General features: G+C 36.0%; 1 protein-coding gene across 1 annotated transcript in view; it reads left to right on the top strand.

Moving 5' to 3' along the window:
• Window positions 1–15,921, top strand: part of OTOG (otogelin) — a 100,343-nt gene that overhangs the window by 48,244 nt on the left and 36,178 nt on the right. The window contains exons 25-33 of the mRNA XM_025895467.2: window positions 1,178–1,316; window positions 1,570–1,704; window positions 2,769–2,915; window positions 3,518–3,637; window positions 4,496–4,612; window positions 5,740–5,896; window positions 6,896–6,922; window positions 9,691–9,858; window positions 11,965–12,243. Of these exons, the coding sequence (XP_025751252.2) occupies window positions 1,178–1,316; window positions 1,570–1,704; window positions 2,769–2,915; window positions 3,518–3,637; window positions 4,496–4,612; window positions 5,740–5,896; window positions 6,896–6,922; window positions 9,691–9,858; window positions 11,965–12,243 (1,289 nt within the window). The remainder of the gene's footprint in view (window positions 1–1,177; window positions 1,317–1,569; window positions 1,705–2,768; window positions 2,916–3,517; window positions 3,638–4,495; window positions 4,613–5,739; window positions 5,897–6,895; window positions 6,923–9,690; window positions 9,859–11,964; window positions 12,244–15,921) is intronic.

Below are 15,921 nucleotides of genomic sequence, written 5' to 3'. Positions count from 1 at the left end.
GAAAAGGAAAAATTATAATGACGAAAAGTTATACTGAGAAAAAACTTCATACTGCTTGGTGCTTCAGTGTATGAGATGCCAAATGTTAGCAATTTATCCATTATTTCTGTAAGTCAGATTAATACATTAGGTGTAAAATATGAAATATTCATTTAATGAGGAAATTAAAAATCAATTTTTTTTTGAAAAGTAAGCTTAGGTACCATAATTACATCACATACTGTATTTAGTTTAACCTGTATTTGTAAATATACCTGTAGTAAAGCTGTATCGAGGCACCAGCTCTGCTGTCTTTATCAAGAGAAGTTTTTTAAGTATCCAGTTCATTTAAAAACATAAAAATAACATTTTAAAGATTACTTGTGGATACAAGAAATAAAATTATATCCACTATTTATAAAACTTAAGTAGTTTCTGAAAATGTAATTTAGATTGCAAGAGAGTGATGCAGAAAGAGGTATAATATCCAATGCTGCAAAGCCTCTTACAAAGCAAAGAGAATTCAGGAAAGTCTGAACAATCACTTATATGTGTGATGAAAGCCCTTTGATGCTTAAGGTGGCCATAGACAGAACTTGAACTATTCTGGAAACCCCTAAGATGTTAGTCTAGGGTTTGGGGGTGACAATATGTAGACATCAGGAAAAAAATAAATCCAACAGCCCAAAACATGGTTCTTTCAAGGAATTTAAACAACAAAATAATGCTCCTGAAATGTTTCCTCTGTGAAATTCTCATTCAAGCAGAGAATGCATAAAGACTGGAGTAAGAGGACATGTTATTTTTTGATTCTAAGATTCAATTTGTATAGAAAAAAATGTTCAGTGAAAAGCTGAAAAAGAAAGCTTTGTCCTTGTGGCATGTTATTGATGTGCCAGTAGAGAATAAATTGTAGTACTTTGGATGATATTTTTTTTCTTGTTTTGATGTCTGTATTTTCTGGAACCTATAAATTCTAGCAGAATAAGAAGCATAGACAGTATGAGTTCAATATGTACATTTTTTTTTCCAGCGAATCAATTTATGTATGCTGCTTTTGGACAACATTTCAAAGTGCTTCTGTCCACACTCATCACACTTGCATGGCTTTTATTTTTTTGCTTCTCAGTGTAATAGCTGTAATAATTTTTTCTGGGCTTGCAGCTGATATTACCATTATTGGTCATACATTTTTCAGCATTTGCCGGCACGGATCATTTCAGTGCACCTTCCATCCTTGCCCATCGATGTGTACTGCGTATGGGGACCGGCATTACAGAACGTTTGATGGACTAACTTTTGACTTTGTTGGAACTTGTAAGGTTTACCTAGTTAAGGTGAGATTTTTTTTTTTGTAAGGCCTCTCTAAAACTGGATTTAAAACTATCTCTTAAAATCTACCATTCTACTTATTTCCTATCTGTACAGTCTGTTGAGTCCTACATACTGTTTTTTCATTTTTGATGTTTTCTAGAATTTGAATCATACATAGCATAATAAATATACACTGAGGTTTCTGCTAATCGAACTTTGTATATATATATATTTATATTAGTGTATTTAAAAGTCGTCATTCCTTTTTTTTTTCAGGGTACTTCTTCAACCAGTCTTTCTGTTATTATAGAGAATATTGACTGCTTTAGTACTGGAATCATTTGCAGAAAAAACATTTTCATTAATGTTGGAAAATCTTTTTTAGTATTTGATGATGAGACAGGAAATCCAGTAAGTTTGGGTTTTTACCACTGATCAAAAAGTAGTGTATGTACTTCTATGGGTGTTTCTTCCTTTCATTACCAAAAACTTACTGTGCCACTTTAGTAGCAAAGGTGTAGATATCTTTACTGTGAATGCTGATCATATCTGTATTGTTCAATGGAAATATTAAAATCTTGTCTGTATTTGACAAAAGTGTTAGTTGAGATATTGTAGCTCTTTTGTTTAGACTTGATTCCTGTTTAATATCTTAGGAAAAATCCACATGTTTTGAAGTCAGTGGGAATTTTGTTTTTAAGTCCACTAGAACTAAGAGTTTAGTCTGCTCTGGAACGTATAAGAGGAATATTTCTATACAGTTAAAAAAACCCCCAAATTACAGCCCTTGGTATACTCTATAGCCTGAATGTAATTTTTATTTTGGCCAAACTGCAAATTCTATTGCTGTAAGCATTTAGCATTTCTAGTAATTTTAGTATAAATGGTACTATTTACAATTTATAGACTGACTATTTAAAGGAAGTTGAATCCCTCTGTTTGAGATACTGTGTAGTTAAACCAGACATCTTAGTCCATGCTACAAATAAATTGGAATCTGATTGTTATTGGATGGAAAGAAGAAAGCTTTATGTAAATAAGATTGCAATCTATGGACATATTTGGACAGTTCCTTATTTCAGGACGTTGTTCCATGCGTCTTTATTACCTATCCATAGTAGAAAAAAAGGCAGGTGGCTGAGATGGAATTAGGTATAGTTGAGGGGAAAATCATAATCAGGAACCTTAAAACTACTCTTATACCTCCCAGATGAACCATTAACATTTTAACCTTCACTCTGATTGCCGTTACCCATCCTGTAAATTTGATAATCAACTTTTAAAATAGGAAAGTCATAAAAATACAGTGCAGTTCACAAAGTCCAGAACCCTTTTGCTTGAGCATTTGTCCCTCTGTCTGCTTTTGGACTTACATCTGAGAACCAGGTAGTTCATTTTATTTAGGCATTTCATTTCCTGTGAAGTGAATGAAGACATTACTTCCATTATAAGCTCCCTTGTTTTATTTTGAACAGAGCTTATCTAGTTACATAGACCACGTACAAAACATGCAGTTATGGAAAGCTGGATTTTTCACTGTTGTTCATTTTCCTGATGAACATATCACCATTCTTTGGGATCAGAGAACAACAGTTCATGTCCAGATGGGTCATCAGTGGCAGGTAGGTGAAAGTCAATGCTCTTATTGCCATTTCTTTGAGGTGTTTATGTAAATCTCATTAAATAAGACTTATCATTATACAGAGAATAGACAATGTATCAGAAATCAAGGAGAGAAACATTCAAGCTACCTTGTCAATTACAATATTTATTCTCATTTATCTTTTTTTTTTTTTTTTAGTTACTCTTTAACATATAGCTGCTGTAACAACAGAAACAAATACCTTTGGGGAAAAATTTTCCTTCAGTACTCGTTCCTTACATGACTGGAGTAGGTGTTATTTTGCTGAAGCAAAAGAAAAGCACGTAACTGGCTAACAGCTCACTTCTCTGAACAAAAAATCAGCTCCTTTCTCAAAGGCTTGGGGATACATAGTTGAAAGGGAATAATACTGGCATTGTCAAAATATAATATTCTCCATAGCTTTATTATCACGAATTGTTTTGGGTGAAATTTAGCTAAAGAAGGATCAAAACCTGACAAATTTGTAATTAAGTAACTGAAAACAGAAGTTTTGAAAGTTGTTATGGGTGGTAGCATTTTGTCACGTGAAAATGTTTTTATATATGTATATATATGTGTGTGTATTTTTTTTTTCCCCAGGGTGAATTGACTGGATTATGTGGAAATTTTGATTTGAAGACAGTAAATGAATTGAGGACTCCAGATAATTTTGAATTAACAAACTCTCAGGAGTTTGGAAACAGCTGGACAGCTGTAGAGGTACATAGTAAATAGAATGTGTTTGCTTGTAGATTTTTTGCTGTTATGTCATATAATTTATCTAGAATGAAATCAGAACTTCATTCCTGGAAGTATCAGTCAGGCAGCAATGCAAATGACAATATCAGGGGTTCTTACAGATGCCATAATTTGTTAAGGAAAAGAAAATAATCACCTTTTTTTGCCTTCACAGTGCAATAGTGTAGAGAAAGAAGCTGTACAATATTGTGAACATTTTTGAATACATTTGAATAGTAAAGTAGTAGTTTTTTTGCTTAATAGAAGAGTTGTGGGTTCACTTTAGACTGTGTTGTCAGTTTAGCTGATCTTTCATAGCTGGGAAATATTTAACTGTGCAGACCTAACAATGGAAAGAAAAAAATTCTTTCCATACGCTGTAAAGTTAAAAACGGAACTTTTTTTTTATGTTGTGTGTCTAGTGGTGTTCACAGAAAGGTCCCTTCCTAGTAGTTAGAGTAAAAATATCTGATTTCTGACGTTTCTAACACACATTGTCCAAGTGACCCTTGTTATTTATGTAAGTGAGACTGTTCAGGTGTAAGGACTGCAGGTTGGGACTGCCTGGCAGCTCTGGTTAGACCTACATGTACATGTGTGTTTTTCTGCTGCTTTCAGATAAATAAAATGTTTTTTTCAGCTTGTGTAATTTTCCTTTTCTTCAGATTAGCATCACTCTTTAATTCTATATCTTTGTCCTGCTTTAGTTTCATAAGCAATACATTTGTTTCATGGTTTAAATCTCCTAAAAAAAAAAACCCGCAGAACTATGCTTTGCAAGTTCAAACACAAAGTGGTTATGAAAAATGTTTCTCACCTTAATTTTGCTTTCTGGTTAAGTGTGTTGACAGCTCTGACGTTCGAAATCCATGCAGTTTGAATCCCCTTAGAGAGCCATTTGCCAAGAAGGAATGTGGAATACTATTAAGTGAAGCATTTGAAGCTTGCCATCCAGTGGTGAGTTGTGGTCATGTATAGAAACAAGTGAAGGTGAACATATCAGTAGAGAAAAATGTTACTTTTAAACTTCAAGCACTTCAAATCTTCATCTTGTCTCCCATTTCATAGTAATTTTGACTAGCAAAAGAGAACACAAAGAAGGTCTAACCCATACCTGTTCTGATTCTAAAATGTGAATGCTAAACTGGACTGTCTGCACTTAGCTGATGTAAGCAAGAAGTGACTTTGGCACCAGTTTAGTTTTCTACAATATGGGTAGTCCTAGTAGTGTCCTTTGTAATTAATGCAGACAAAAATACACCCATTTTGAGGTGGTTTTTTTAATTACAGGCATTATTTGCCTTATTTTCCTCAAATGTATTATATAGCACACACATTTTTCACGCATATGTAAATGACATTTAGGTAGGCAGTATCAGATGTGAAGAACTCATTCCTAGAAAAAAAATGGGCATATATCTTCTCACTCAGGCAACCACCTAAGGCAGTAAATGAGCCACTCAACATGTTGTGGCAGTCAATCATCTCAGGTTCAGTTGGAGCATGGAGGAAAAGCTCTTTTCCAGTGGTAGGTCTTACATGGAAAATTACACATCCCAAGATGTTCAGGTATTGAGACTGTATGCATGGCTTAAAAGCTTGAAAATACTGTAAGGGCAAAATGACAAATTCTCATGTGGAATTGTCTGATAATATGAATAGAATGAACCACTCTCACATGAGTTGTCCATCTACTGTATTATTTCTTACATTTTATGTGTATCTAACTTTCTCAGCGCTTCTGAGGTTTATTGATTTGTGATCAGCTTAGAAAATCTGTTATTTTTTATGTTTCTCTGTAGTTCGTTAAAACCATTTAAAACCATACAAAATACAAGCTCACATCAGCATCTTAGCATGCCTGTTCTTAATGGGTTATTGATTTAATTCTGTTATTAAGTATTGGACAGGATGATGTGTTCTAATAAACCTTTTTTCTTGCCTTTAAGGAAGCACTTAAAGTAAAATGTTTATTGCTTCAAAGTTTGATATATTAACTTCTGAAAGAGTCATAGCTGTGTATCAAGGTGTTGGTTGGCAGTGTCTATATGAGTATTTTTGATAACTGATGTTTTCGTTTCCAGATTGACGTCACCTGGTTTTATTCCAACTGCTTGACAGATACGTGTGGTTGTAACCAAGGAGGTGACTGTGAGTGTTTCTGTACAAGTGTATCAGCATATGCCCATCAGTGCTGCCAGCATGGAGTTGCAGTGGACTGGAGGTCCCCTAGAGTGTGTCGTAAGTTTACTTAAACCAGCACTGCCCATGGCTGCTACTGCCTGCATGCATGAGAGACAGACATGAAAAATCAATCACATCAGGGTACCTGGGCCATGAATTCAATGACTAAGCCACACTGGTAGGAAGATGAGTTGGTGCCTCTCACTCTGATTTCCTTTTGGTGGATTATGTTCTTCTCGCTGTATTTGTGAGTGGTACTTTTCTATTTTTAATTCTTTACCCTATGATGTGAAAGGAAAAGTAATGGAAAGTCTATATTAGGGTACAGCATGCATCCCCCAAATCAAAGGGACAAAGTTAACAGCTCAAGCGATTTCTGTTTTCAGCAGGACTTTACTTCTCATTAAGGTCTAGGAAACACAGATGCCTTACTAGAGCCCCCAGATCAAGTGTGAAATATAAAGATCTTCTGAAGAAAAACAGTAGGTTTTAAGCATTACCTTAGTATCCTTATCCATCAATGCTTATAAGTTGTAAAACAATCTAAGACCTTTATCTATATAGTGGAAATGCCTAATATGAGACAGTCATTTCTCCAAAGATGTGATGAAAAAGGGCAGGATAGAATGGGAGGAAACAAGCAGTTTTCTAACTTTGCAGTTGCACAGAGAGAGTATGCAGCTTGCTCAGAGTCGCACAGCAAATTGGCCACAGAGTGAACGGATTACTCTTAATTTTTGATAGAAAAGGTTTGTGTGTTTCAGTGAGAGCATGGAAAAACAACGCAGCTCAGTCTTAGCCACTAGAGGTCACAAAAAGACAACTGTATGTATGTGAGCTTAGTATTTCCTGCTAGGAAGCAATGCTTTCTTTAAATCGGTGTAGTTTAAATTGTATTTTACCTAAAGCAATGAAGTAAATATTTGGTAATAATTTTTTAATAAATGATCTAATTTGGTCAAGCTTTTGGCTTACATCTTAATTGTGAAGGGCAATAGAAAACCAGTTTATCTGCGGAATGCCTGTTAACTGCATTTATTTTCTTTTTTTTTTTAGCATATGATTGTGAATATTTCAACAAAGGTAAGTCCTGAGGGAGTTGATAAAATGTCACTAGAATCTTTGATTTCTTTATATAAATCTTAGAACTTTGTATAAAAATAATTGTGAATTATTTTTGTGTAATAATAACTTGTGAATGTTTTATTTTTTATATAGCTGAGATTCTGTTTTACTGGTTTATTTTTCTGTTTCAAAGGCTTTTAATGTCATAATATTTTTTTTATTCTTGGACCTTTCCCAAGAGCATATGTTTAGCTAATTTTCTTTGCAGTGATGGACCATGATTAAACAACTAAATCATTAAGTAATTAATAGACTATTCAACTAAATAGTACTAGGGACACTACTTGCTTAAGACATAATGCAGTTCAAAGCTAATCCCCAGTGGGTATGTTAAATCACTGATGGTCTCCTGTGCAGCCTCCAGAGGGAAGTAGCTGTTAAGGTATGACAACTTTTTGTCTCCAAATGGGGAATAACTCTCCATTTAGGTATGTCTGGCCTAGCCTTAAGTTCCTAAACAGCAAGCATTGCTGCTGCATAGAGTGGCTCTCAGTGAGGGGTGCAAAACTTGTACGAGGTGCTGGAGTAAACCTTGAATCCGCGCTGGCTGCTGTACTGCCCTGTTAGCACTGGAATCCATCTTCAGACTATTTTAAAGTTACATTGCCAGTGTCTGCATAGTTAGACGTGGCACGCAAGCCAGCCTGATGTGAGGAATGGTCAGGACTTCTGCTATTTATTCTATAACTCTTTTTATCAAGCTCATGTGGAAGCCTATCTATCCACATGGTTTGTGGTATTTTGGTCTTCTTTTTTAGACTCAGTATTGCAGCAGCTCACCCCCAGAAACATCTCAGAGAGGGACAAAGTTTACATTAGAAGAGACCTGTGCAGTTTTCCAGGCCCAAACAATATGGCCAAGAAATCTGCATTTTCTAGTACACTGACTGCTGAAAAGATTTTACGTGGGGTCAGATCGCTAATGCATGGGAATTTCATCTAGATCACTATCTAAGCCTCTAAATTAATTTAAATAAAGGAGAGTTGAACATAAGAGGTGATTGAAGTTTTACATTTCCTGTTTGGTTTGGGGTTTTTTGTTTAGTTTTGTTTTATAAATGAAATACATGTAGTCTGATACTAGATGATCTTAGTGCAGTTTTAACATTGAAAGTACAGTGCCTCTAACATCTGTGGTAATCGTCAAGCTAGATGATAACACATACTAAGGTGTGTTATTAGTTTTATTTGTTACTGAACTCTCACTGATAGAAATTAGTTGAATGAGTGGAGAGTTTGTGCATGTGGCCAACCTTGTAATAAGCATGTTTATCATATACTTCTTACTTTGTATCTTGTTTGCTAATCCAACTCATCAGTATTCAACATACGATGTTTCAGAGCTGCCAGTGGGGAAAGAAAATCATCTCCATGCTGAAGATTTACTTGTCTACCTCACTTATAGCATTACCTAGAATTACTTAGTTTTGGAGAGAGGAAGGTTAAGGCATCATCTTAGACCAGAGAGATGTTTTCTCTGTGTAACTTTGTCATGAATCCAGAGTCAAATAGTTCCAGTCCTACTAGGAAGCAGAACCTATTGTCTTTGGAAAGGGAAAATTCTCAGCTGGTGGCTGTGCTCTCTCAGGTTTTGGATGGGCCTGAGATATGAGATTAAAGATATAATAATATATCTAGAACACTGGATGTTTTAAGTAATAATTTTAAAAATGTTTTTCAACTCCCTGTGCTGAAGGTGACGAGGTATCATTGTACATGTTTAGGTGAGCATGGACTTCTGTCCTAACTGCTTACTTTTTTAAAGCTTTAGAATCTAAAACTCTGGTTGTAGTGCAGCCTCCTTAGGATTTTAAAATTCTTAATGAATTTTAAGATTAGTGAGAACCAGAATATGAAGGCAGGCTGTGAATTGCAGTCCCAGCTTGTAACCTCTTTGAACAGATTTTAAAGGTCAATGGTATTAGCTGCGACTGTCGGCTGAGAAGTTCTGGGAGACTTCTATCTCAGATGTATGCTTACCTGGCTTGTGAGTAAAATTGTAATGAGGTGAATTGCTAAAGGGTGGTCTAAAATGCCTGATTTTAACAGAGAACTTTACAAAAACAGTTTCAAACATTTAAAAATAAACTTTTTTTTTCTACAGTGAAATTGGAACTAAGTGAGAAGGTGTGACATTTTAAGATTTGTGAAATCATGACTTTCCATGCTTTTGACCATTCCTTTGCTTATGATGCCAGTTTCTTCCTGTCTTATTTCCCAGTGATTATGTTTATATCTCCACTGTTTGATACTTGATAACAACAAACTTGTATTCCCTGCAAAATGCCTCACACATTAGACATTAATAAAATAGATTTTAAAGAATAGTAAGAAGTGTATAATCAGTTTGACTATGCAAATAAACAATTTAGAGAGATCCTAGGGTGGTCTATAGACATACTGCTTACTTCTAAGTCAAATAATGGAGGGATCACCTAACTTTAATAAAGTAACTATGAAAGCAAAGCAGATGAGAGGGACAAAAAAGAAAAGCTAATCATGAGTCTTGAAAATTGAAGGTAGGTATTCTTGACAGTTTTCAGAACAGGTATTTTCTAAGAAAGTTTGACTTTATTTTGATTGTCATTATAGTTTAGTCCATGGCACCTGGAGCTATTTTCAGAGTGGTGAGATGTGCTTTTCATTATGTGCTTTGTCCTAACGTTTAGAGCTCAAGCATTTGTGACACTTGACATGAAAGATAATTGTGATTTTTCTCTCAATAGCTCTGGGAAAGGGCCCATACAAGCTGGTCAGCTATTTGGATGGAAAATTTCTGATGGCAGTGAAATCGATGGATGGTGTTGTTTTCCCAGTGAGAGAAGAAGATACTCTTCCTGGACATGCAGTGAGCTTTATGATGACTTCAGGACTTTATAAACCCAAAGCACATGGTAAAGTCACAGTAACCTAGCATCTTAATAAGACAGAGCAAATTCTGCCCTTGAATATGAACTTATGTTTAAGAATAGACCTGGGTCAAAAAATTCTTTTCTTTGTCTGCCAGCTGAATGTGCACTCAATGTCTGCCAAAATTTTCATTGGGTTGGTTTTAGTTGGATGATCACAGCTTTGTAAACAGATACCTTTAGTTGAAAAGCAACAACCTCCCCAACCTTCAGAAGCTCCAAACTGGTATTGCAGCCCAGTGCTCCAGATATGTGGAGCACTTGGTAAAGTGCTCCCTTTACCTTTCTTCTGCCAAAACTGGGACATGGGAAAGAATGGGAGAGAAATGTTGCAAGAAAAGTGCTCTCTACTTAACTCGCTTTGCCACCATTGCTCATTGTCTGCCTGCTTGTACAGAGATGCCCACTGGCACTAACCTGTGATTTGTAAGGCTGAGTACTACAAATTTGTCTCCTTCAGGTCCTGACTTAGGTTTCCCCTAAGGGAGCATGGTGCTTATTCAGCAAGCAAAAGTTGTCTTGCACACCTTCAGACAGGTGGAGAAAACTTAGAAGAGTATATTCAGCATTTGTGACATTAATTAAATGCTAGAGTTGTCTGCATACACAACTTTAATGCCCACAGAGCACTTGAGTTTCAGTAGAGTTTTACTGCCCAGAGTCCCCTGATCAACTCTTTGGACAGCCTGAAGGTGGCTCTCTTTGTGTAAGCAAAGGAAGGATATGGGTCAGTTGAAAAAATGACAAGCATTTGATTACTAATACTGCTGTCTGTAGAACTGACACAGAATATCTAGGGCCAGATATCTTTTATTAGTCATAGTTTTTGAGGCACTTGTACATTGCATTCAATTTATGTTTGGAAAGGGAAGGTCAGTCCTACTGCTCTATTCCCATATAAAAATCTGCTCAAAATTTAACCAGGCGAATAGAATTTGTTCTTTATAGTCCAATTTGAACAAATGGAATTTCATCATTTGGTCATGGAGGAGTTTCTATGATCAATATGATATATCATTCATAGAAAATTCAAGTAAATATTATGCATATATCAGCAAAATGCAGGTCTTTTATCAGTTTCAGGCCATTTGTGGACAATGGAGAGTTTTGGGCATTGATGCACTGACTGGCTACATAGCAGATGTTAAAAATCACGCTGACTGCCCATTGTTACTTATTTAATAGCTTCTTGCTACAGGCAAATAATAAAAAGACATTCACTAGTACTGCTAGGATTTTCAGATTAATTGAAGTTCAGATGCTTGGAAAGCAAGGTGGTCTTCCAGAAGTGTTATGCCAGAATGTGATAATGTATCCTTTTAATAGAAATATTTGTTTTCTATGCTTTCTTTTTTCTTTTTTTTTTTTGAGTAATGCTGCCCAGTCCTAGAGTGTTAATTGATTTTACAGTAGTTTAATGACTGTTTTCAAGAGAATAACAGAGTTTACAGCAAAATAGAATGAAGTAATTCTGTGAGCAACAGATGCCTGTAACAGGCTCAGAGTCTGCTGCTCTGCAATTGGTTGTACAGAGGCTGCTTGAAATCAACAGTGCTGATTGCAGGGTAAGGTATCATGAGGGGACATTTGCCAGAAAACCGACTTTGCTGTAACATTTTTAGAGGAAGGGGCAGGGAGATGAATGCAAAATATGTTTTCATAATTTGTTTTTAATGAAACACTGAGCTCTTAAGCTGTAAATTCCTGATGGCAAATGTTACTTGTAAAGCTAGTCAAATGAAGTTTAAATTTTTATTAAATAAATGGTTTAGCAAAGACTGTAAATTAAGTTCTGCTTGACTGCAGGGCTATATTCCTTTATCCTGGTGTGAGCAAATGTCTTAATCTCCTTGTATTCCTCTTGAAATCTGTAGAGTATTTAGAAAAGTAAATATCCTTCACAATCTAGCACTCTGAAATCCATATGTAGTGTATTTGCTTACAAGATTCAGGCTATTTTCACTGGAAAGGCCTAAGTCAGTTTTCATTCCTCACACTACTAATATCAGTAGTGGTACATCAGAATGAGCTTACTTTATTATACCATATCAGCAAGTAAATGAGTTCTGTGTATTTTATTTTGTTTTTCAGATTCCAACTTGATTTCATTTGAAACAGCTGAGAGACCAAACTATTTTCTTCAGTTGGTCTCCAATAATACTCTTGTTCTTTCCAAATGGAAAAAAACTGAGGAGTTTCACAACAGGTCTACATTTGTCATTCACAAGAATACATGGCTTTCAGGATACAGTTCCTTTGAGTCATTTGCAAAACCAGGATATTTCATCCACATTTCAGCCTCTTCAGTTGAGCTTTTGAAGTACCATCATTCAGAGGAATTCAGACTGTCAACCCTTTTTAAACTTGTAGGTAGGTGATGAAAATTTAATATTATGAGCAGCAGTTTGCTCCTTGTGAAAATCCAGCCTAAATGGTGTTGATATTTTTGGAGGTTATGAGATTGCTTTCTTTTCTTCTACCTCACAGGGACCTGTGGGTACTCCATGATGTGCAGGGTCAAAATCTAAAAAGGTTCTAAAATCCCTGAGCGTTGTAATGAAGATGAGATTCTGTTTTCTTGTGAAAAGCCAGTAAATAGCTTGACATACAGTGGTTTTTTTTGTTTGCCAACTGGTTTTGGAAATACATGTCCTGGTGTACAGTTTGTGGGCAATACTGGCCTTGTAGATGGTAACAAAATTCTTAAGGAGTAGAAAATTTGTGATCATGAATAATGGATTAATGAAGGGAAGAGAAAAGAATGGAATGGATCTCTAAAAGTTAAGGTCTGTCAATGATGTTTTCTCCTCCTTTCCCTTTGCCTGCTGCCAAGAGAGATATTTCTGTACAGTGCATTCTCATTCAAAGCTTTATGGCCTCCTCAGAAGTCATGTTTCCTGTAAAAAGCACCTTGACTTTTATCCACTACCCACTCAGAGATGCTCTGCCTTTTGGGATGTTAACCCCTAGTATTTGAGTCATCATCTAGTTGGAGGTATTCACCTTTTCTTGAGGGTCTTGATATCCATTTCCCTGATGTTTCTTGTGCAGCTACAGCTCTTGAATACAAACCTCAGACTGCTGTGAGAGAGTTTCTACCTATTTGAGGGATTCCCATTCCCATAATAGTTCCATTCCACTGAGACTTTAGGATGAGAAATGAAGGAGAGATACTCACTCCTAGGACCATTCATAGGAGCTGGCTGCAGAAGTTGCTCCTACACGAACTGATAAAGAAAACACATTAAAAAAATCATTAATCAATCAAGATCTTTCTTTTTTATATTATTAAGGAAAAGAAATAATTGGAATAACTGTCTTTACATATTCCTAAACACTTGGGAACCATGTGCTGACATGAAGATGGCCTTAGAGGTCAAGAAAAAGATGCAAGAAGTTATCTTGACCTATAAAAGAAGGCAAAGCAGATTATTCAAGAAACCACTGTTTACTTTAGCTTCTGCTTGCCTTAACTTATCAGATACAACAGATGTATTCATATCACTTTATGAAATTCAGCGACAACCACTACTTGCTGAATCCACTGGCTATTGTGTGATATATAAACTTCAAAGATCACGGCCAGTGTTTATTTTTATGTTCTAAAGCTTTTTATTGTGCTGTATTTTTAAATAGATTAGCAATTTGTTTATTTGGTTAACAGGAGTATTTTAATAAGTATTCCTGGCAATACCGTTTTTAAAACTCATCTCTTCATTCTCTGACACTGAAATTGTTTTATGAACAAAGGAAGAAAATGAAATATTGTATCAAATGAAGCATGGCCTGGCTGTGTTTTACAGCGACCATGTTGAATCGTGGCACAGACAAACCTGAAGCAGCCTCTGACTTCTATGATAGAAGAGGCCAACTGTATGCCTCGTGGAGCTTCTTGTTATCAAAACATTGAATTAAAGTGTTAATGGTGTCATTGTGAATCTGCCGGTGTTTTGCAGTACATTATGCTGACAGCCTAATGCAGCTGTTGACTGGCACACTCCAACTTCAGAAAAATGACAGATTTTGTCATTGCCAAATGCCTGTTGCCTCTTGACAAATGCTTGTAATCGCAGAGCTGTTGAGGTTTTTGGACAGCAGAATTATAGAGCTAATGCTATTACCAGGATGTTCATACAACATTTCAAGCAAGGAGCTTTTTTTGGACCTAACAAAAATACCTCCTCGCTCTTTTATCTTTGAGGGAGGAATGAAGAAGGTTAAAACATGTTCCAATTCTCAGTGGTCGTCCATTAACACAGAATGGTATGTCTTTTCAAGTGTGAAGTCTTTACCCTCCAGTCATTATACCAAAAAATCCTATCTATGCCAATGGAAAACTAAAACAATTTACCTCAGCAAGCAGGATCAGATCAAATGATCAAGAGGTATTTCATTAATCGCCACATCCGAGGGCTTGGGTTTCAGAGTTTTATAAGCAGAGAAACACAGGGCTCGAATCTTTCTCCAGTGTACTTTCACAAGGGCCAGGCTGCTGATGTAGGGTAATTACATGGTCTAAAAATACAGCAGCATTTGTTTAAGTTAATGGAAAAGTTACACCAGCTCCAGAGTGCGCAGGCAAAAGCATATTGAGTTTCCTGCTGACTATTATAAATGCTTTACATATTAGATCAGAAACTCTGGAACAGCTATTCCTGCGGAATCAGAGGATAAATATCGGGAGCAGAATAATAGGGCCAGTAAATCCCCTTGGCCAGAAAGTTCCTCATGAGGCTTCTTCATGCCGTGACGCACATTCAAAAGGAAGAATTTTAAATGACCTGATCACCACAGCAATAGATACATATCTGTTTAAAGTCAGCTGACGAGTCACTTTTTCCAGTTTCATCGTGATAAATATTGTCGCATTGGAATACTTTGGCTATAAATTGCACTATATAATAGCACATGGGCTAAGGCTGCGAAGTGTTTTCCATGAGAAGTCACTTCAACTTTTAAATTGTGTTATGTTCATTATACTTAGATTTGTCTGCTGTCCTGTTCCCACAAACATTTGAGGAAATTGAGTTGATAACTGAATTTTAATATCTAGCATATACTTACTCACAAGAAAATACATTTTTGCATTCTATTCAGGAATTTTTACTGGCAAATGGGTTGGTATGCATTCAGTCAAAAGAAAGAAGGCACTTGGCCTACCAGATGGACAAGCACAGAGGTGTCATGTAAGAGTGATCAATTCACATTTGAAATTGTTGAGGAATCAGTGTATGTAGGGAATTGATGATGTTTTTATGGATATAGCTGCAGTTTTCTTCCCTTTTTTTAAAATCATGTGCTCAAGCTAGTTACCTTTTATCTTTCATATAATTATCACCCCTTTAAGATCACTATGTGTTATTTTTATGTATGTTATAAAAATGTGACTTGCCCTATACAAATTTTGCAACAAAGTTCTTAATAATGTTAGTTATGTGCTTTAATAGCTAACTTGCTGTAAACATATGGCCTGTTTTAGAGAGTTTTCGGCTAAAATTAAAAGTTCAAGATACCGGCACACTGCACAGAGGTATTTTTCAATGTTTAAGTTTGGTACATTGACTGTTTTAACTTCAACTTACTCTTATCCTGTTCCATGAATGGAATTAATTTTCTAGAACGTCCTGTTTTACTCATAACGAGTTGCTGTTGAGTTTAACTTGAGCTCATGTGCTTTGTTGACCCAAAAGATCATGACAAGGGCCCTGGGACTGGATAATGCTGAGCAACTGCTGTTGAAGCTGCAAATCCAGGGTATGTCACTGAGCACATCTGCTTGGTAGCTCACAGAATCAGACTGAGGTTACTGTAAAATAACGTTTTGCCTCCCATTTTCAACTGAATAGGAGGAGATGAAACAGTTAACATTGTGATAGTAAGCTGAACCGTAAGTATTACGGTTTCTTTCAGCGATGTTTTGGCTGGGCACGAAGTTTAGTTTTTCCAGTGATGTTTGCTTACATTTCTTGTTGAAGAAACTTAGAAGTCATGAGCAGAGTTTGCTGGTAGTTTGTGTACGTTAAGTGGGTAGATAGGATTTCATGTTTC

This window comes from Manacus vitellinus, unplaced genomic scaffold (assembly GCF_001715985.3).
Source record: "Manacus vitellinus isolate BGI_N305 unplaced genomic scaffold, ASM171598v3 scaffold_30_pilon, whole genome shotgun sequence".
Classification (NCBI taxonomy): domain Eukaryota; kingdom Metazoa; phylum Chordata; class Aves; order Passeriformes; family Pipridae; genus Manacus; species Manacus vitellinus.
This window is presented reverse-complemented; position numbering and strand designations above follow the sequence as displayed.